The 22,303-nt window shown below is 52.3% G+C and overlaps 4 protein-coding genes across 4 annotated transcripts; 2 read left to right on the top strand and 2 right to left on the bottom strand.

The window, feature by feature from the left end:
- Positions 1-958: 958 nt before the first annotated feature.
- On the bottom strand, positions 959-2,108 carry T069G_03003 (linker histone h1 and h5 family domain-containing protein; the record flags this gene model as incomplete). Its single annotated transcript, XM_056170213.1, has 5 exons — positions 959-1,123; positions 1,187-1,565; positions 1,641-1,663; positions 1,916-1,942; positions 2,040-2,108. 5 exons carry the CDS (start codon positions 2,106-2,108, stop codon positions 959-961), a joined length of 663 nt encoding a protein of 220 aa, XP_056031105.1.
- Positions 2,109-5,755: 3,647 nt separating this feature from the next.
- On the top strand, positions 5,756-9,006 carry T069G_03002 (sec23/Sec24 trunk domain-containing protein; the record flags this gene model as incomplete). The annotated part of the gene is made up of 3 exons (XM_056170212.1): positions 5,756-7,135; positions 7,195-8,853; positions 8,920-9,006. The coding sequence occupies 3 exons, from the start codon at positions 5,756-5,758 to the stop codon at positions 9,004-9,006; spliced, it is 3,126 nt and encodes a 1,041-aa protein (XP_056031104.1).
- Positions 9,007-13,230: 4,224 nt separating this feature from the next.
- Positions 13,231-14,250, bottom strand: T069G_03001 (uncharacterized protein; the record flags this gene model as incomplete). The annotated part of the gene is made up of 1 exon (XM_056170211.1): positions 13,231-14,250. One exon carries the CDS (start codon positions 14,248-14,250, stop codon positions 13,231-13,233), a length of 1,020 nt encoding a protein of 339 aa, XP_056031103.1.
- A 2,608-nt stretch (positions 14,251-16,858) lies between these two features.
- T069G_03000 (tRNA synthetases class II (D, K and n) domain-containing protein) lies at positions 16,859-18,680 on the top strand (the record flags this gene model as incomplete). The annotated part of the gene is made up of 3 exons (XM_056170210.1): positions 16,859-17,145; positions 17,202-17,454; positions 17,535-18,680. The coding sequence occupies 3 exons, from the start codon at positions 16,859-16,861 to the stop codon at positions 18,678-18,680; spliced, it is 1,686 nt and encodes a 561-aa protein (XP_056031102.1).
- Between the last annotated feature and the right edge of the window lie 3,623 nt (positions 18,681-22,303).

Raw genomic sequence — 22,303 nt, 5'->3', positions numbered from 1 at the left:
TCAACGTCATGGTGACCAACCAGACGAGGCTGAGCGCTGCCACTACGAGATTACTGGCTTAGCGCCTCTTTGCAAGCACAAGCAGCCCTGGAGCAACTTTGGGCGTTCTTCCAGAGCTCCTCCATATTAGTGAACATGCCATTTTCCGCAAAGCTGACGACAGTACTAAAACGGTAAGACAGATTCGCAGCGTTTCATCGATCCTTTCGATTCTTGCAACCGCGGCATCTATATTTGGTTCAGCGGCCCGTGGAGAAAACAATGGCCCGGAATAGCACTGGGCTGCAATGCGCCCCTCCGCCTCTGTCAAGCTCTTCCCCCGTAATATCTCGCTACGCGTACTAGTGGCGCAAGCTGTTCCAAGCTTCGTACCAAAGCAAAAACACAGCGCCATCAAGAGGGTTGGGCTCATTTCAGCGCTCCCTTTGAGGGGATTTGCAAACTTCAATCATATCGCAATTCACATGTGCGGTCCAAGACAATGCAGGTGAATTATATGAATTGTACAAGTCTATATGTTTCCCATAGTACTATTACACCAAACACGCACCCAAGACACCGTGACGCTTATGTTGTTTTGCCCACAGTATCCGCCCACCAGAGAAACTGAAAACGCGCAAACTTTTTTTTTCTTACAACACGGCACACGGACGGACAAGATCAATCATGTAAGAAAAAAAAAATATAGTGATCCGCCCCCCCACTGGGGAGCTCATTCCAGGAAAGTCACATATATAGTGCGATAATGCCGTGCCCAGCGCGTCCGAGAGTGCGCGTATCAAAACAAACATCATTCCTGCGCACCGCGGAAACAGCAATCAATCAATCCCGAGCCAACCCAGGCTCTCCCTTGCCCGACCCGTAGTAATAATTTGCAACCCCAAAAACGCCGTGCCACATTCATCAAGGATACAAAAAGTAAAAGAAAAGCTGCTTTTGCTCACGCCAAAGGGATCAATTACGCCTTGGTGGCAGCGGCGGCTGCGGGAGCGGCAGCAGCAGCCTTCTCCTTCTTGGGAGCAGCAGCCTTCTTTGGTGCGGCCTTCTTGGTGGCAGCGGGCTTCTGGGCCTTGGCAACACGGCCGGACTTGGTCTTGGTCAGAACGGTCTCAGGCTTCTCGGGCTGAAAGGGGGAGGAGTTAGAATAGGGTGAGAGTAAGAATGAGAATGAGATTCAAAGACATACCTTGGCGGGAGCCTCCTTGGTCTTCTTAGCGGTGGCGGTGGCCTTCTTGGGAGCAGCAGCCTTCTTGGTGGCAGCACCCTCCTTCTTCTCCTTCTTTTCCTTCTTCTCGGCGCCCTCCTTGGCCTTCTTGGGGGCGGCGGCCTTCTTGGTGGTAGTGGCCTTCTTAGCAGTGGCGTCCTTCTCCTTCTTGGGAGCGGCAGCCTTCTTGGCCTCGGGCTTCTTCTTGGCCAGCTTGGTGCCTCCCGAGGGGCCCTTGGGCTGGGCAAAGATGCCCTTCTCAACACCGGCCTTGAGGGCCTTGTTGAAGAGAGAATCGAACATGTTGTCCGAAACGTTCAAGGTGTTGTTGGCCTTGACGTACTTCTTCAGAGACTGACGGCTGTTGGGACACTGTTAGCTACTTGTAGCGGATGCTGCCCAATGAGTTTGGGCGACTGATGGGTCCAGTGCTTACCTAGAGCCATTGCGATCCTTGAGCTGTTGGATGCGAAAAGAGAGCAAGTCAGTTTACAGTCCTGTGTTGGTTCGCACAAGAGAAATGGACGGGACGGGACATTACGCGACGTGGAGTGAGTGGTGTGATGGAGTGAGAGAGGGTAGCAGCAGTAGCAACTACGAGAGGGAGGGGGGAGAAGGACAGCAGTGATAAGGGGAGGTGAAGGGAGGGGGCAAGACGGGGAAATAAAGCGCAAACAGATGCGCTGGTGCCACAGAGGGCTGCCAACATACATTGAGAATGGCATCCGTAATCATGTCCTGCATTCGGCCTCGCATTAGCTTCCAATCAAGACACCGCACAAGTGAAAAATCGTCGCCAGATGCCGGCATGCGGCCGACGGACGGTGAAACTAACCTGGTAGCTGGCGTGGGCAGCGCCAGACTTGGCCTTGGGGGCAGCACCTTCGGTCTTCTTGGGAGGCATGGCTGTGGATGGGCGAAGAACGTGTTCGACTGTGATTTGAGAGAGAGAGAGTTCTGGATAAGCGGGCGTCTGACGCGACTGGAGAATTGTAATTGATTGTTGAGCGATGAAGATCGAGAGAGAGAGGGCACAGGCGAGACGTCGGGCGCGTGGGAGGGCGATGGGGCTTGTTTATATACGGGGCGGGGGCAGCGCCGCAATCAGTAGGTCCTGGAGCTAGGTGCTGGGAGCTCCAGCAGAGGTCCCCTGGACTGGAGTGGTCAGTGCTGTGTTGGCCCTCCATGGGCTGGCTGGATCATGTACATCTTGCTCTCCCATGTGTGCCGCACCCGCTAGGCGCCCCCACTAGTGGTAGTGCTACAGTGGCCAGACCACCACACCTTTTGCTTCCATCAACGATTGAACGACTTCTAGCGCTTGTACCGGTACAAGCCCCTCTCTCCCCGGCCGGGAAGCGATCCTGCACCGAGGGCGAACGCCACAACTTTTTTTTCTGGGCTCAACAGTCGGCACTCTCTTGCATGTCTGTGCTCACACTCTCGCTCTATCTGTCGCTGTCTGCCTCTCCCTCCCTCCCCTCCTCCTCCTCCTCCCCCATTTTCTCTCCTGTCTCAAGGCACCACCCTACACCTTTTCTCTTATCGACTTTTTAATTAATTGATGTATTCATCTTCATGTTCATTTCATTTCATCGTATTTTTATTTTTACTTTGATCTTTTATTTATTTTGTATTCGGTTTCATTTACTCTTTTGGCGTCGGTGTACTTGGCTCATTCGCTATCAAGACGACGCCATCATCACCGTCCTCCCGATGTGATCCATGATGCCTGTGTGCGTGCGTGTGTGTAACCTTTCTGAGCGGCTTGTTCCACCTCAACTCAACAGCTTCTTGCGCTAAAGCTAATACCACCTCGACCGAGGCGCTCAATTCCCCGATCCTCATCCCTCCAATTCCCTCTCCAGCCACACACATCAGCCCGGACAACAGCTCAGCATCACACCAAATGACGACCCGCCGTGTCCGGTACCTTGCGGTTGCAGGTACCGGTACATGCCTTCTCCGGCCCTCCTGCCAGAGCCACGGGCCCCACAGCCCTTGTTATGCTTCCAAAGTAAAAATCGACGCCAGTTCGGCTGCGAAAATAATCCCTTGCCTCGTGACCAATTTTCTGATTGGCCAGCGCCAACATCACCTCGTCTGCCGTGTACCTCGACCTCTGATCTGAGGCTCGACCGCTCCCCCCGACCTTGGATGCCAGATTCCTGTCCGGCTCGCTTTGTTCTTCTCGAGCTGGCCCTCCTTTTGCCTGGTCAGTGAGTCATTTTTTGAGCTGCCCATTTGCCCTTCTGTCTGATGCGCTCTTTTGACGTCAGAAATCCCCCGGCGCCCGATGCGGTTGTAGCGTTGTTTGTTGTAAGAGGCCATCTGGTCGGCGGGTCGTCGCCGGAGACGTGGTTCGCTTTAGATGGTCGACGTCGTCGCTCCCCTATGGTCGTTGTCGCATTGTGAATTGCGCGACAGCACCCCCCGTTCGTGACCCTGTGAATGGTTGATTCTGAATGCCTGTTTCTCGGGCTATTCGCTGAGCCTATTTTTATTTGGGCTCCGGTGCGTTTTGCTATGTGTTTTGCTGTCCGCAGCCAAAGTCACTTTTTTGGCCCAGTATCGCGCTTTCGCTCGCGACCCAACCGTGAAGCTATCCAGACATGAGCCTCGCAACGCTTTCCCGCCGCCCTGCTTGGCAACCACTTTTCGAATCACATAATTTCTGGGCTCATTATAATATTTGACAATTTGTGAATTGATTTCATCCAATTTTGCAATCATATCTCTTCTCTGCGGCGAGCTGTCGCGATTCCAAGACCGCCCGCTGCCGGAGTGGCGGATGGTCATGCGACCGAGCGTCCTGTCATCGTCTCACCTTTGCCACTTTCGGAGCCAAATCTCCCGCTGTTTCTTGTCATTTTGCTCTCACCGAATTGCAGTAGACTATTTCTCATCCGAAATCGACCTTTTCTCGTCCTGCCGGGTTTCAAAGCTGCCTTTTGCGACAGTTTTACGCCGCTTCTTTGTGGCTCGCCGTTGCACCATGTCATGTCATCCGTTCCAGGGTCCAATGACCACCCAGCTGTCCATATGAGATCCCAGCGGCGCATAGCGATAATAACAAGCTTAAATTTTGCTGTTTTGGGGATTTCATCGTGTATTCTGCACTTTTCTCTTTTTTTCTCGCTCGAATAGCTGTTTTTTTGCCTTACTTTGCGATAATCTCCATGGCCGCGCAACACCGTCATCACCGCTCCTCTCCCCGCACTTGGACTCTCCCACAACAACATCGACACGCAGCCTAACCAGCTTGCCGGCTGTGCCCAACCCAGACAACTCTCTTTTGAAGCTCGTCGATTTGAGACAATTCCCTCTCCATCTATCGGAATCCTAGGCACCGATGCAGACTCCTGCATGCGATCTGTTACAGTCTTACACGATGCTTGCCCAATGCGCGGATGCGCTCACCAATAACATACCCTACTGTGTACTGGCAACACTTTACAATTCACCATGCAGGAGTAAGCAGGTAATTATTAGTTGATTGCCAGCATTCAATCCGATAGAGACACCTGTCGTTTCCGTTTTATGCGAGCCATCGAGAATGGCCTGGTGCTGTGCCTATGATCGAATGACAACTCATAAATCCCCGAGTCGTGTCATGCCTGATGACTGCAGCACTCTCCACGAGCAAAGCAAGGCACGCCAATCCAATCACCAGAGTGCCTGGCAAAGTACAGGTAGGCTTCAATTATTCCCCTACCAAGAAATGTAAATATTCAAAGAAAAAAAGTGAAAAAGATGAAGAACACTGAAGACTTTAAGTTGCGAATGAGTTGGTTCCATAGGACCAAACGCCGAACCTAAAATGTGCTTATCATGCAATATGACCCTGCCTCCAGCGGATTGGCTCAGCGTGGTGCTCAACATACGTACACACACATGTATTGTATATCGGCCATTGGAGTCCTCTCCATCCATCTCCAAAGCCGCCTAGTAGCTCCATGAAAATTGATCGCTCTCTGCGGCATGCTCCTGCGGCTAGAGACTGCAAACCTTTCCGCTCTTCAGCCTGCCTTTTCCTATAATAATTACGTCTCCATCTTTCGACTTACACGGAATGGCTGGATGCTGGCCTCCATGTGACCGTGCACGTGCAATAACCCGATGGAGGCCGCTTAGATACAAAGGTACAAGCGGGGCTCCCTTTGTCACGATAACGATAAACGCTCGATAAGCCTTTGAGAGCTCGAAACCGAGCTAAGCCAATCAGAGGCAAGCGGCTACTGAGGTTCTGAAGCCACGAATGTAGAAAGTCGAAGCACCGCGAAAAGGCCACCGAGGCACGGCAGCTCCTCTAGCAATTGCAGCTTCGCCGCGACGACGTGCACGACCTTTGCGAGCCGGGCTTGTGAGCGAGGATCATGGAAGCGGTGCTGAGCATGTTTACCAGTCGTTGACCTTTTCATTTTCTCCTCGTTGGCCTTGCCTTTGCTGCGCTTGTCTCACACAAAAAGACCCCTCAATCGTCCGTCAGCTTTGTAGTCTGATATTGCCATCGTCGATTCATCCTCCTCGAAACCTTCCACCCATCACACAATGGATTACACCCAGTACCACGCCCTGGGCCACGGCGAGCCCCTCGACCCCAACGATCCCAACAAGACATCCGCTCCGGCCGCTCCTCAGTTCCAGCCTCCCGTCCCTCCTTCGCCGTATGCCCCCCAGAGCCCTTATGGCGCTCCTCAATATGGCCACCAAGCTCCCATGGGCATGCCACCTCCGTCCACTCCCGGTTACGGACCGCCACAGGGCCAAAGCTATCCCGGGTCTCCATTGCCATCGCAAGATGGTGCCCTGGCGGCGCAGTTTGGCGGGATGAACCTGGGCGCGGATGCGGGGGGTGCTGCTGCGAGAAGGAAGAAGAAGGACAGGCACGCGTACCATAGCGTGGAGCCGACGGGCTCGTCACAAGCTTTCAATGGCATGCCGCCGGGGACTCCTGCCGAGCAGTTCCTCAATGTCAACAGCCCACGGGGCATTCCGGCTCTGGGGCAGTTTGGAAGTCCTCTGGCCAGTCCCATGGGCACGCCTCAGATGGCCAATCCCGGCCAGTTCCCAGCGCCCGCCTCTCCATTCACCCCCGCGAACCCCATATCGCAAGCCGAATTCGCATCGAGGTTTGGCTCTGGCCCCACCGATGCCGCTACACCTATAGGCGCAGCTGGTGCCAGTCAGGTCTCGGCGGAGGACATGCCAAGCATACCGGCTGCCAGGGACGCGATCCAGGAGCACTTCAACAAGAACGTATACCCGACCTTTGAGCGCCATGTTCCTCCACCTGCGACAACATCGTTTGTTGCTTTCGACCAAGGCAATGCCTCCCCCAAATATACCCGACTCACACTGAACAACATCCCAACTACGTCCGAGGGCCTACACTCAACTGGCTTGCCCCTGGGCATGCTCATTCAGCCTTTGGCTCCCCTTCAGGCCGGAGAGGCAGAAATCCCTGTTCTTGACTTTGGAGAAGCTGGCCCGCCACGTTGTCGAAGATGCCGAGCTTACATCAACCCGTTCATGATGTTCCGATCTGGCGGCAACAAGTTTGTGTGCAACCTTTGCTCATACCCCAACGATACACCACCAGAGTATTTTTGCGCCATCAGTCCCCAGGGAGTGCGCCTAGACAGAGACCAGCGTGCAGAACTTCACCGAGGCACCGTTGAGTTTGTTGTTCCCAAGGAGTACTGGACCAGGGAGCCTGTTGGCCTCCGATGGTTGTTTGTCATCGACGTCACCCAGGAGTCATACAATAAGGGCTTCATGGAGACGTTCTGTGAAGGCATTCTTGCGGCCCTGTATGGAGGCAATGATGAAGAAAAGGATGAAAACAGTGAGCCAAAGCGAAGGATACCCGAAGGAGCCAAGGTCGGCTTCATCACATACGACAAGGACATTCACTTTTACAACATCAACGTGAGTGGATAAATGGAATGATTTAGTGAATTAAATTGGCTTGCTAATAGTGAAACCAGCCGAATCTTGACCAAGCGCATATGATGATCATGCCAGACTTGGAAGACCCCTTCCTCCCTCTCGGCGAAGGACTCTTCGTCGACCCTTATGAGTCAAAGGCTATCATCACCTCTCTCTTAACCCGCCTTCCCGAGATGTTTTCCGACATTAAAAACCCCGAGCCTGCCCTCCTTGCCACCCTCAACGCCGCTGTAGCCGCGCTTGAGGCCACTGGAGGTAAAATCGTGTGCTCTGGCTCTAGCTTATCAACCTGGGGTCCTGGTAGATTGTTCATGCGCGATGACGGTAACCATCCTGGTGGCGAGATGGATAAGAAGATGTACACGACGGAGCATCCTGCGTGGAAGAAGGTGGCCGAAAAGATGGCTTCGTCGGGAATTGGTGTCGACTTCTTCCTTGCTGCGCCGTCTGGCGGCTATCTTGACATTGCCACAGTAGGACATGTTGCTGCCACGACCGGTGGCGAGACCTTTTACTTCCCCAACTTCATCGCTCCGCGGGATGGTGCCAAGTTGTCGATGGAGATTACACATGCCATTACCCGAGAAACGGGCTACCAGGGATTGATGAAGGTGCGCTGCTCTAATGGACTGCAAGTATCCGCATACCACGGCAACTTTATCCAGCACACCTTTGGCGCCGACTTGGAAATCGGCGTCATCGATGCGGACAAGGCTCTCGGTGTATCATTTAGCTACGACGGCAAACTGGATCCGAAGCTGGATGCCCATTTCCAGACTGCTCTCCTTTACACAGCTGCTTCCGGGCAACGACGTGTGCGATGCTCCAACGTTATTGCTAGCGTTAGCGATACTTCTAAAGAATCCAGCACCAAGGAGCAGGCTATTCGACAGTGCTTGAAGTTTGTCGACCAAGATGCCGTTGTTGGTATCTTGGCAAAGGAGGCCGGCACCAAGCTCGCAACCACGTCGAGCAACCTCCTGGACGTCCGGAACTGGCTGACAGAGCGAACAATTGACATCATGGCCTATTACAAGAAACACTCGGCTAACCAATTTCCGCCAAGCCAGCTTGTTATGCCCGAAAGGCTCAAGGAATTCTGCATGTACATGCTGGGCCTCTTGAAGTGCAGGGCTTTCAAGGGCGGTATCGAGAATTCGGATCGGAGAGTCCACGACATGCGCATGGTTCGAAGCATGGGCGCATTGGAGCTCAACCTGTATCTCTACCCCAGAATGATTGCTCTTCACAATCTCCAGCCCGAAGAAGGCTTTGCCGACCCCGAAACTGGCCACCTCAAGATGCCTCCCTCGGTCCGAACATCATTCTCGCGTGTCGAGCCCGGTGGTGTCTATCTGGTTGATAACGGACAGCAGTGCTTGCTCTGGTTCCACTCACAGACATCGCCGAACTTGATAACTGACCTCTTTGGCGAGGGTCACGACACACTCAAGAGCTTGGATGTCTATACGTCTTCACTGCCAGTTTTGGAAACTCATCTCAGTGCACAAGTCCGCAACATTATCGAGTTCCTAAAGTCTATGAGAGGATCAAAGGGCATGACGATACAGTTGGCGCGCCAGGGACTTGACGGAGCTGAATACGAGTTTGCTCGGATGCTGGTTGAGGATCGAAACAATGAGGCGAAGAGCTACGTCGACTGGCTTGTGCACATTCACCGGGGAGTTCAGCTCGAGGTATGTCTACTGATTTTTTTCTTTATTGCACTTGTTTTCTATCAGATGCTAATCCTTTGCCTATAGTTGAGCGGACAACGAAAGAAAGAAGGTGAGGGCGAGGCAACGGCCGTAATGGCCAACTTTGCGGGACTGAGGCCGTCCTATTGGTAACAGCAGTAGTTACTGAGGCTGTGGATTTTTAACCAAGCTGTCACATCAAACGATGCGTTTGTCCTCTGTTTCTCGCTTTGAGCACGTCGTTTGGTCGCTAGCACGGGGAGGTCACTATATGTAAGGCGCACGCTTCTGGGTAACATTGATACGACAAAAAAGTGCTGGCACAAAACGGGTCACTGCTTAATGTCCGAATCGAGCATTACAAAAAATGATATGGAAATAGAAAACATATGTTTGAATTGCAACACAGTTGTGTATGTATTAATAACGTCATTGCTTTTTTTTTCTTTTGCAGATAGTTTGTCTTTTTTAAATGAACATGCATAGCGTGTCTTAGAATCATTTCATTCAAATGCAAGCATGTTTAATTACGTGCACCACTCGGAGGGAGAATGCAAAGAAAATAAAGGAGCAAAATACCCGGGTCTTTACAGTGTAAGTTGGGTCTCGGAGCTTTGCCCGTTGCTCAAAGTTGTACTCCGTTACTTACAAACTAACAAACTACAAGACCCTGCTCATTTTGCAACCGCCCGCCCCAACGGTATCGTATCAAAGATGCCAAAAGGATGGGCGATGCTACGGTAACAAAAACGTTACATGCAATGCATCCCCATTCGCACTAGCAAATCGGCAAGGGTCCCCTCCATCAATCGTGACATCTAATCAACTTGAAATCCACCACGAAAAAAAAAGGCCGTACAAGTACACACTTCCATTGCCGGGGCTGAATTTGGAATTCTCAGCCCTTCTTTCTTGTGTGTGTGTGTGTGTATGTGTGTATGTGTGTTTGGTGATGGTGGTGGTGAGGGGGAACAGACACAGACCTGAGCGCCGGGTCCGTTTCAGGTTGATGAAATGTGAGATGGCAAGCTGAACTCTAAAAAGCAAAGCAGGGGACGAAACGATTCAATCCTTCTCTATCTTTCTTTACTTTTTGCTTTTTCCTATTAGCGGGCTGCGGTTTTTTTCCGTTGGTCGGGTTGAGACACTGAATCCTCCTGTCTTGGAGAGATGAGATGAGATGAGCAAAAGGCCAAAAGACATTGACTGATTAGTTGGCCTGGCCTTGTCTCAAAACCGAACTATCCGTCGAACCACCACACACGGACAAATCCCCAAGACGCACGGCTAAGCCCACAGGCTAATGGCCCGAAGCCCGGTTTCCATCGAGTTTCCAAATCCTCCTAGCATATGCAGCATCGGCTTCCCCCCCGGTCCCCATCATTTTCTTGGTCTCCGCCGCCAAAAACAACGCCGAGAATGCCATATCTTCCACACACAACTCTGCAATATAGAGTACCACAGAGAGAGAGATCTCGCACTCGTAGAAAGGCAAAACGACGCCCTCTCCCACCCAGTACATAGCACGCATGGGGCACCGATCGCAGAAAGATTCCCCTTTGCCCACAGCCTCGTGTGCCTAGGGTGCCGATTTAGGTAACCTAGGCCCGTTCTGGGGAGGGGGGGAGGAAGGAGAACGATGATCAGAATCCTGTTTTTCCCATCCCACTTTTCCCACTTCTCGTATGGCAAGCGATCGTGCATCTCCAAGGAAGCGGATGACAGGCCAGCATGTACATGTAGCATGTAGTATTACTTCTGCATGAAGTAGCAGTAAAAAGTTGATGGTGTCGGTGATGCCAGATGCCTTCTCGCTGACCCCGGCAAAACTCGCCTGTCAAAGACCCAGGAACGGGCGACGGATTGAGCCTATCGAGGGTGTTACTGATGGGTGTGATCCAGGCGACATGTCACCTTTGCTTTGTCATTTGATCGAGAATCATGCTTGTACATGGTATACCTCCTTTTTCTTGCCTTTTGCCTGTAACTTCCAAGAAAGTACCGAAAAAAAGGGGGTGTATATATGGGCCTTGACGATGTGTACATACATGCATGCGCGCCATGTGTACTAACGTGTAATCCGCCGTTGAGCTTCCCGGCTAAGTTTGGTTACGAGTCTTGCTCAAGCGTGTCGAGATCGGTACGTCTGCGAAGCTAATCTGTAAGCCACGCAAGCGTGTTATGTGATTGCAGGTTGCGTTGCCAAGTCTTTTGTCCTCTTGCACGAAACAGAGAGACAGAGGGAAAAGAGAGCGGCGAATGCGAATGTAAATGCTCCCAACAGTCTACAGAATACTCAGAGCAATAGTTCAATTGCCCATGTTGCCAAGATGAATGGCCGAGAAAGAGAGATGCCCAACCCTTGGCATCTCGAGATAAATCCGGAGCCCAGTTCCGTACTTAGCCGCACCAGGCACACGTTGTCCAGGCAGGCATCTCTCGTACAGGTAACGATACTTGTACGCCTTCGCAAACGACGTAGACAAGAATAGGACAGGCTTTGATGCGGCCGCAGGGTTGAGACTAGAAGAGCATTCATCAGGCTACCTGTACTTGTACAGGCCGAGTATAGCACCGTATCCCATGTCCAACGGCCGCAGCTTTTGACACTTCAAGCATCATGGCATGGATGCCACAGAGCACAGAGCAGGCACCAAAGATCCGGCAAGGGGCGAGTTCCGCAATCCCTGCTCCGGCAACATGGTTTTCAGAAAGCAGAGCTTCCCAAGAGCCTTCTGGCGGGGTAGGGGAGATTCAGATGCTGCTGCTTGATTTGCTTTTTTGGGGGGAGGTGGCAAAAAATTGCGGCTGAGTGGCAGCAATTTGGGGAAGAGGGACCGCTTTCCATGACTAGTGACCCATGGCTATTGATTCTGAGAGGGCCAATCGACTCGTGAGATTGGTGAGAATTGAGAAACGAGGTCGGCGATGAGCATGTGGCTCCTCCGTATGGGGAAGGGAAGGGTTGGGCGACTCCATACTGTACATCGTCCGCTGAGCAAATCACGCCCTTCCACGCCCCCCCAGAGGCTTTTCATCAGGCTATCCTTTGACAGAGGGTAATGATCCTTGTGTCTCAATGCTCCTGCAGCACCCAGCGGCATTCTGAGTCAACAAACGGTCATCAAGGCCTGGGTATAGCGTCTCCGGCAATGAACTATCTGTAGATCGTGTTAGCCGCGAATCACAGAGACCATATTTTAGCGCCTCACCCATCCAGCTTCACCGGTTTCAACTCCTCAGCCGTCTGACGCATGCAAGGAACTCCCGGGGTGAGGGGTGGCCTCTAATAATAAGAATTTCGAGCAAACCCGTTAGCCTGTCGCGGGTCTCCGGAACGCCTAGTGGACATGTCCCGACTGTTTTTTGGCCCATTGCGACAGTCTCACTCAACTTTGCAGTTCAATAATAGCCCGTGTCTGGGGATGATGCCCGCATACATGTACTTTTGTAAACTGCTGCGTCGGGGGTTCTGAGTTCGTATTTATATGAGAATTCTGAGATCTTACTGGCGGCCATTGAAGGCAGGCAACTCATGCAGAAGGGGAAGAAAGAAAAAAGTCATGTCATCTATGTGTGGTAGTAAATGTAGACGCCGGCCCCCAAAAGTTGGTTGACACCTCAATCGCCCTTTTCGCCGTAGTGCCATTTCATTGTCTCAGCCAGCTCATTCCCAGCGAGGGGGGTCTGATGTCAGCTGTCAGTCTTCTGTCACCAAATTTCGATGCCTAGTGAGTGATTTAATCCAATTGCATCTTAGATTCTTGGGGGGAACAAAATATGAGAGCCGCCTCTCCGGGTTTCACACCGCACCTCAACAGCAGCTGGAAAAAAAAAGGAAAGACAAAAAGAAAAAACCTCCCAGGGTGCTTTCACACAGCCCGCCAATACTAAACTGCACTAGCAGCAACCAATCGTACACGCGAGATGACTCTATGCAGCACGGGAAGGCGAAAAAAAGAGACAGGAAACAACCCGGGGAAAAAAAAAAAGACCTCGTCCCAATATGTGATATCCGTAATAGTTTAGCCCGTCCATCCAAGCCATAATGAACCAACCTCCATGGTGTCCCAGCCCCAGACATTGACGCCCTTCTCCACTCGAAGAAGAGAAGACAACAAAAAGCCCGAACAAATAAGAAAGACAAACAATACCGCCCATACATAGTAAACTAAAGCAGCCTTCCCCCCTCTTTTGATGACCCGCACATGATGAATTTTAAGCTAGGAGAGGAACAGACAGAGAAAGGGGGTGGCGGCAGGAGGGCTTCACTTAGCGTTGGAAAGCCAGTGAAGCCCATGTGCGTTGTCGCTGAGACTGTCCCCGTCCTCGTAGCTGGTCCGTAGTCGTCATCTTTGAGAAGATGGCGAAGAAATGTCAAGAAGTGATCATATCAAGTGCGTATCGGGGGTCTGGTCGGCAAAGAACATGTTCAATCTCTGTAGGGTCAAAGACGCCCTCAAAGATGTCCATATCGGTAGGCCCGTTACCACCAGAGCCAAGGGGCATCTTTGACTTTGACACGCCACTGCTCTTTTGGTCCTTCTTCCGCATTTCTTCATGGATGAGGCGAGTCGTGCTCTGTGCGGGATCCTCAAAGACGAAAATGACATATGAGAACTGACCGCGGAGGTCGGGATCAAAGAGGAAGATGTCCCGCCAAATCTCGGCGAGTTCCTTGGGTGGGTTGCGGTAGCCATTGCCGAGGCCAAAATCGCCAATCACTACCCGATCGTAGTTGTTGTATAGACAAATCCGAAGGGCGCCACGGATTTTTTCTCTGATCATGTCCCTCTCTGCCGAAAAGGAATATTTGGTCCCATTCTCTGTGAGTTTGGGCCATCTTGTTGGGGCGACAGAGATTACCGGCAGATCATACCAGCGATCAAGCTGTTCATACCGCTCGTGAGGGCCACGGCAAACAACCACTGAGTCAGAGAGAATGCCCCCGGGAGTGGGAATTGGATAGTGGGACACCTCTCCCACCGTCGGCCATGGAGTGCTCAACGTAGCTGAGAGGTTGCTTCGTCGACAAAGCCTCTCCTCATAGCCGGAGCAGCCAGTTTCCCAGTCTCCCCCAGGACGACGCTCATTGGCGGCGCAGATGAAGGGAATCCGAATCCTCGGACCCCCTGCTGCCTCACTAGACTCACTATCCATGGCGGCATAGTAGATGGCTCTCATGACGGGATCGCCATATTCTACTCGAAACACCGGAGGACGAGTAGTCGTCTTCCGGCGGGGAATATCAAGCTGCACAGTAGGTTGTCGGTAGAGGATAGAATACGGAGGAAACACTTCTGAGTATTTGGCCTTGACAAGAGGTATGAAGTTCCTCTTGGTGTCAGCTGCCACGTCCGACGGCCTTACTTTGCTGGATCTAGAAGTCGGAGCCATGCTGAAGACTCTTTGTTGGATAGAAAAGAGAAGTTGGATGAACAAAATATGGCGAAGGAGACGTCGACAGATTATAAAGAAAGGATGTGTGAGTTAAATAAAAGCTGGAGGGGACACTTGTTGTTTTGAATCCCGAGAAAGTAAGCCAGTCAGCAGGGCGGGTGAAGTGCATTTATATCATTGTCTCGGCCTGATATAAATGCTTTTTTTTTTTTTTGCGCTCCCCTTGTTTCTTCCTCTTCAAGCCAAGTTACCAATCAGGCGGGCAGTCATCCAGAAGCGAAGGCTCTTCGAGAGGGTGAAGCGAGATGTAGGGATTGTAGTGAATTGTACGACCCAATATGTCCAGAATCTGAACCACATGTTTAGAACAAAAGCCAACGACAGGCGAGCAAGCAGGGTCAGCAGGAACAATCAAGAGGCTAGTGATCTTTAAGTTGCAAAGAGAGTGTCAAGCATCGCTTGACAGACTACCAAGACCGCAAAGGGGGGCTAGATGATGTCTTGCCGGCAAGAGAGGAATTCATACCGGGACCCACGAGGGCGCCGGCAGCCAAGTTGGCGGGACATGCTTGTACATGGAGGGGTGGTAGTGCCCAGGACTGGTCAAGAAGCTTTGATTCGCGTATTGCGAGATCTCAGAGGCAGGTCGAGAGCCCAGGTAGAGGGCCGGAAAGGCATAGTACGAGGTCCCCTCCCCCCCGTGGGTCTCTCAGACAAAGATGTACAGCGTTCATGGTTCATTACGGAGTTTCTGGCTTCACACTGGGTAGAAGGGTAGGGGAGGCCCTGGTGAGCGGAGCTGAAGCCGGCCTGCTTATTGGATTCAGCACGGCAAGAGCACATGCAAGCAGAGCACAGCGGGCGGAAGCAATGACGAGAGGCACTTCGTAACTGTTGCTTTTGGCATAGGCCGGAGTATTGTTGCGGACGCATGCGCATAAGATCTGTGATACCTCATCTCGCCCTGTTGAACCTTGCAAGGATCTAAACTAGTCTGTGTCGGCGCAGGGCATGGGCCAGGGGGGCTTCAAGGGCCTTTGGTTTTGGGGTCTGGGTGTACTCCGTACGAGTCCTCGTACATCCGAGTACAGGTAGATGGCAGATCTCGTCTGGAGGCGGTACGGGTGCCACTCCCACGAGAGGTACACGCTTGTATGGAGTACGGCGCACAGGCAGGTCTTTTTGTTCTTTTGTGCTGGGATTGCCCTGGCGGACTCGAGGGTGGAGGCGGAAAGCGGCTGTGACTTGGCAGGCCGTCCATCTAGCCATGGAGGTCGCAGCGATTGCCCAATCCCATGGCACTCGCCAGGGATGGACGTGATGGTTGACGACGGTGTCAGTCCGGGCGAGGAGGAAGGACTCGAGCTGAGACATCAAAATCAAGCTGGTTGGACAGCCGTTAGCCGGGGACGCCACTTGCAGCGTACAGTCCCAAGAGGCAATCTCGCGACATGGCTTCTTCCAGACTCGGCGGAACATGACCTGACGAAGAGAGAACAAGGCCAAAAGGACCGCAGTCGCCAGACAAGTGGAGGGTGCGAGTGGAACATGGCGCTTCTGGCACCCATTCAGAGAAGGCGCCCATCATTTGATGACAGGATAAGACAAAAAAAGAAAAGGGAGATCAGGTGGGTGCGGCCCGCCAAGCCTGTAGGCGGCCCGAAGGCCTTTGAGAGGCACCAAGTGGAAGCTTTGCATGACGATGCTGGATATGAAGAGGGGAGAAGATGCGAGAGCAGAAGTTGAGGCCCTGCTGCAGGACGAGTATGGAAGTGTCCAAGTAGATGTACCGGTACCTGCTTGGCACTAGAGACACGAGTCCCACACCGGCTAAGGTACTCCGTGCTCCTGTTCTGGCAGGAAAGATACCTGCCAGTGAGGGTGCTAAGGTACAATGGGTTGCTAGCCACCAGATAAGGCAGTACCATGCAAGATGCCTGCAGCTCCTAGTGGCCGCAAGGAGGGCAATATAGGTGTCTGCCAGGCTCTAACAGACGCTCGTCGGCCCCTTTCTCTAGCGTTGCCGTGCCACTATACCTTTGAGGTATGATGGTATTGCTAGTGGCAGCATCAGTTGCTAGCCGTGGCTGGATGATATAAAATTCAGCCTGAGTTGCTTTGTGAGAGAGAGCCAACACAACAATGCCAGGTAACCTGGTAGATGTTATGCAGACATCGTTCGTTTGTACCGAATTGTCGGACGCAAAGTACCAGCTCCGGGCTCGCTGGTACCATATCATGTACCTGTACCTGATCCTTCATCTGTGCTATGTACCTCCACGAGTTCGCGAGCTCCAGGTGCCACAGAGCCCGCCTGCAGTCCGCTTCACCGCTTTAGCCCACACACCAACGGCACAACTGTTTTTCCTTTTTCTGCCCAACCCCTGCTCACAGCTTTCAGCCAGCAAAAAGAAAGCAACCTCAAATCCTGCTCAGCGAGACAGGAAATGACAACCACCGGCATCTAGACCCAAGACAGTCTGTACGGCCATTGCAGTGCTTCTGCTTCTCCCTACCTAGCCCGGGGCTACACGTCATGAGACGCACCCAAATTCTGCCGCCTTGCTGAAGCCGCTGAGCTATCATATCAGAAGAATATCATATCATGTCTCATCCGCTCAGCCTATTTGCCAGACGATATCGGCCCTGCCGTCTTCCCTATCGGCGAAGCTATTCGGTGCGCATCCCTGGTGACGACGGGCAGGGTCTTCGGGACATCAAGACGGTGGCAGACCTGAAAGAATGGCAGCCTGGACGCCTTGTCTCGGATGTGCAGCTTTGCGGCTGGGTTAGATCAGTTCGCAAAAGCTCTAGCGTGCGCTTCGTTGACATCACAGACGGCTCATCAATGAGACCTGTGCAGGCCGTCGTGGATAAGAGTCTGGCAGCAGAGTACGTCAGCCCTCGTCCTGGCATCATGGCGAGCAGTAGCTGACAGCACGTCGTAGTATTCGCCCTGGTGCAGCCGTCCGCCTCACAGGCGTATGGCATAGTAGCTCCTCTTCCTCTAAACCACCGCCCAGCGTAGAATCTCAAGGAGGCAAGCTTGCCCGTAGCTCGGTTGCAGACCAGCCAAGTTCGAGTGATATGCATGAGCAAGAGGCTGCTGCTCAATCTGCTGGAGCAGACCAAGGCCCGGCACCGACTACAGCTGAGCTACGGGTCAGCGAGGTGGAAATTCTCGGCTCGTCCGACCCCCAAGTAAGGAAGGCTATGCTGTTCTTCAAAGAGGCTGCTCTTTGCTCCCCTTGGCTCGTGGAATCGGTCTGACGTTTCTCAAGACATATCCCATTCAAAACAAATATCAGACGCCAGAGAGCCTGCGCGCAATATCGCATCTCCGTCCGCGAACTCCCATCAACTCAACACTCCTTCGACTGAGGTCGGATGCCATGGCCCTCCTAAGCCAATTCTTTTTTCAACAAAGATTTCAGCAAACCCACCCCCCAATCATCACCTCATCAGATTGCGAGGGTGCCGGCGAAGCATTTACTGTCAAGAGCGGTGGAACGACCGAATTCTTCAGAGACCCCAAGTATCTCACTGTCTCATCACAGCTGCATTTGGAGGCTCTAGCTCAAGCACTCGGAAATGTTTGGACTCTATCACCGACGTTCCGGGCCGAACAGAGTGATACCTCTCGGCATCTGAGCGAGTTTTATATGCTTGAAGCTGAAATGAGCTTCGTGCAAGACATGGATGAGGTTATGGACCTCGCCCAAAGAATGTTGGCGTCGCTTGCCAGCGGACTCAAGCGGCTCAGTGCCGCCCAAGAACTCGAAAAGCATCGGCTTGACTCCAGAGACCCGGCAGAACGCCTGGCATTCGAAGACCTTGTAGATCCCAAGGAGCTGCAGCAGCGATGGAGGGGTCTGACGTCGCCGAAGAGATGGCCACGAGTGACGTACACGGAGGCCATCGAAATCCTTCAGCCTGTAGCCCACATGTTTGAACACAAGCCTGTATGGGGATCGGGACTCCAGTCGGAACATGAAAAGTATCTTGCTGAAAAAATCGGATACGACGAAGAGACCGACGCGTTTCTGCCCATTTTTGTCACCCAATACCCGCAGGAGATCAAGGCCTTCTACATGCTTCAGTCCGAGTCCCCGCCACCTCAGGGGCAGACTGTCGACTGCTTCGATCTCCTAGTCCCCAATCTCGGAGAGCTTGCGGGAGGATCCATGAGAGAGCACCGGCTTGCCCAACTCGAGGACAATATGCGCCTTCATGGTCTAGAGGTCCCGACACAGCGGAAAGCCAGATCCAGCGACATGGGGTGGTACCTAGATCTGAGACGCTGGGGCTGTCCCCCCCATGGAGGGTTCGGCCTTGGGTTTGATCGCCTGCTGAGTTATCTCACTGGTGTACCCAACGTGCGTGACGTGGTGCCATTTCCGCGCCATTTCGAGCGCTGCGATTGCTAAATCCGGCTATCATTTCGACCTCGCGGCACATTAGCCTTCGTCACTCAGACAGGAGATTGCCCCGACGTCTCGGGAGATGGCAAGCAACGAGCCTGTTGTGTTCGTCAACGCCTGCCTACCTCGGACTGTTTCATTTCAGGCAAGCTTGCTCGCACGACAGCAGCAAACGGCGATCCGCGTCAGGGGACCGATTGCATGACGCAACGCCACGCCGTGATCAGGTTACACTGCGTATCCCAATCTTGAGGTTAAAGACGAGGAGGCTTGCGGGAAGCCGCATGTGCCATTGTTCTAGTCTCCTTTTTGACGATTCTATATATACACACATATATATACCACTCCTTTCATGTATATACGCGTGCTCGCACACACACATATATGTACCTTACACGCGAGACGGGGAGGCCGACACCGCCTATTTGAGAGCCGATGCTCCAACAGCGATTGGGTACATTCCAGCGAGTGGTTCTCAGTCACAAATGGGGAAATTAGATCTTGTGCAACTTGTGCATCTGCGACAGTGGATGCGATTCTGCGGGAAAGCGATGAGGCTTTTGATCTAGCGGTGGGTGTTGGCCGAACCAGTCTCTTCTTTCCTCTCTCGTTTTTTTCTCCCTTGCACTGAGCCCATGTATTACTTGTATGCCGCAGAGATTGCCTGGTTCCAAGTGCTTGTTCTGATTTCACCAAGGGAGCGAGCACAGTTTGGGAACAGACGCTCCCGCAGAAGCGCACCTAGCCGCATTGTTTTGGATTCGAAGATTCTGGCTCGGCGGGATTCCGCTCCATCTATTCTGGTTGATAGACGGGAGCAGTGGTATGAGTTTTACAATGCCACGTGCTGTATTATATTAACGACCACGTTGGGTAGTTGTTGCGTAGAATGTTGTAGAGAAACAGCTGTTTGAAGACGGAATAGAAATACCCCTATCTTGTATACATAGCAAAACGATATCTCTAGAGGCGACTGGCTAACGAGAAGCCATTCATCTCACCATTTACATTGCGGGAGCTTGTCAACGGTGATGATCTTGGGCCTTTAGCAGTTGCCCTTACTTCAGTCTCACTCGAGGAAGTTGCACTCACAACCTTGTCAACTTAACCAAGTTACAAACAGGTTGAACAGATGCCTTGACATGAGTGCCATTGACACAATCAGACACTAAGCTTTACGGATTCACATCAGCTCAAAGCCGAGGATGCTTCTCGACCTTGGGAGTCTGCAGCCGATTCCGAGCCAGCTAGACAACATTCATCAGCTCACTTCAGCTCCAGCTTTTGCCCGCATCAACCATGACAGTTGCAGCAACTAACTAACGTGAGTAATCGGTTCTCACGGAAGCCTCGCCGCCTTTCGCAACACGCATCTTTATTAGCAGTCTTGCCGGGTTACCGAGCAGAGCACAAAGAAGCGCCTCGCACAAGCACATCCGCGAGCGGTTGTCGGCATCCGCAATAGCCGCTGTGGAGAAGGCGGATCAGCTCAGCAGCTAATCGCGAATATTACCAGCAGGAAGTTAACAACAATGGATACTGCGGCATGGCGGTGCCCCATGCGGATTACGATTACGCCCAAAGATAGAAACCGAGACGCCTCCTTGTGCTGCGAGTGCTGCCGACACCCAGTGCACAGCGAAATGACGAGCAATAAAGCACTTCGTAAAACGGGAAATGCCGTTTCTATGCAACTGCGAAAATAAAACGTCACGACAGGGGGTAAGAGCTCATGTTGGTGGTTTGTCATCTTATTCCCCCCAAGTGCTGATAAGACCCCAGGAGTGCTAAACAAAGACAGCGCTGCAGGCTTCGGATATTAGACTAACAGCCAGGCCTGAAGAGACGTCGGTCCAAGTCCGCTGACCCCCCCTTGGGACCTTAATTCCTCTATTTTCCCGCTTGGTTTATGGGCGGAGAAGCGTCCGTGAAGGCAATAGACCAGCGTTGGCGCACTGTACTAGCGAAGGCGTGGCGCACGCTACGGCGCCTCAGAAAGCAGCATTCCAAAAGGGCAAAAAGGAGGCGGCCAAAGGGCTTGTTGGCTCAGCTCAACGGTTGGACTGACATGGGGGGGCTGGTTCGCATACTTGTAAGCATAATCAACCATATCTTGACGAGGCCACATGGCAGCAAATGGCGTGGGGCTAGCGGGCGAGAAAGAATGTCGTTGGTACTTTTTTTGCCTCATTTCTTTTCTTTTCAGGCTGAAAAGGAAGAAGGAAGGATTCCCAGTATGGAGGAGTCTCGAGCGGATCATCACTGTTGATGATTATGAAAGCAAACATGGGACATTTCCAGGGCCGTTGGCGATGCGGCTCTTCGTTCTCCCCTCTTGCCTTGTGGGTATTGTCCAGGTCTTTGTGGTTAGTAATCCGGTTGAGAATCCGAGGTACAAGCAAGCAGACGCACTACCAGTATTAGTCCGCTGGAGAAGATGGAATCTTGGGAATGGAGGGGAAGCTGGAGGGTCGTGCCGTCAGAACCGAGATGGCGTGGGAGGGGGTGGGCATGGGAAATAAAGAACAAAATAAAGGAGGGGGTGCCAGTACGAAGAAGAAAGCAGTAAAGCCTTTGGATTGAGGCAGCCAGGGACATGTGCTTTGGATCCAGCGAGTAAAAGGTAGCAGAAAGATAATGGGGAAGAAAAGCAATGCCCGGAGTGTCGGGCTCAGCATCCAGCCAAGTTTGAGCATCCGTCGACATGGATAAGTCTATTTGGGTGCCCACAAAGCGTGCCCGTGCTTTTGACGGGATCTGTACGTGTATACCTGCACACTAAACAGCCCTGTACTTTCTTTGTCAGTTAGCCAAAAGGCATGTTTTGTCGTGAGTCTGTAAGATGTGTAATGTGTAAAGGCGGATGCCACCGTCGCAGCCGCAACCTCAGAATGCCGTCTCCGCTGCCAATGAAACATCAATTCCCTTAGCAGCAGAGGCTACCATCCAGTAGTGCGACATCTCGGCACAAGCCTTTTTATACAACGAGCTTTTCTTTTCCCCTTTGCGGAAACAGCTGGGACGGCCGCTGGCGATTGTTTGGATCGGGATTGGCCCTGGCCATGTTGAAGAATACAATGTAGTTAGTAGTAGCTTGCCGTTTGATCCGTTTTTTGACGCATGTCAGCGACGATTACATGCACTCGTACGAGGATGTTGGTCAGGGACTACTAAGACGGCATTACTCGGTCTTAAATAACGAAATAGGCTTTAGGCTGGGCTGGGTCGATAGGCGATCAGTCTCGGTGTTAGGCTCATTGCTTACCTCGAGCCTGGCCCATATCTCATCAACTATAGGCAGCCCCTGACAAGACCAAACGCCTATTGCATTGATACCACACTGCATGAGAACTTGTAAACCTCCGATGACATCTTACATATCATTCGCCGACCCAGTTTACATACGTACCACTTCTAACGCTACTTTTGCGTAAATGTAATCAACGGCATGTAAGTGAGTCAGTATGAGCAATGAACAAGGAACGGGCCGGATGGAGCCTTTGACAAGATGATCTCTATAATATTGATGGTGTTTGGTATGAGCCAAGGGGTTTTCTATTCTTGGATATCCCAGTTAGCAGAACTATAATACCTGTTCGGTGACTTTCGAAGCATCAGCGCCATCGCGG

The sequence above is a fragment of the Trichoderma breve genome, chromosome 2, assembly GCF_028502605.1.
Source record: "Trichoderma breve strain T069 chromosome 2, whole genome shotgun sequence".
Classification (NCBI taxonomy): domain Eukaryota; kingdom Fungi; phylum Ascomycota; class Sordariomycetes; order Hypocreales; family Hypocreaceae; genus Trichoderma; species Trichoderma breve.
This window is presented reverse-complemented; position numbering and strand designations above follow the sequence as displayed.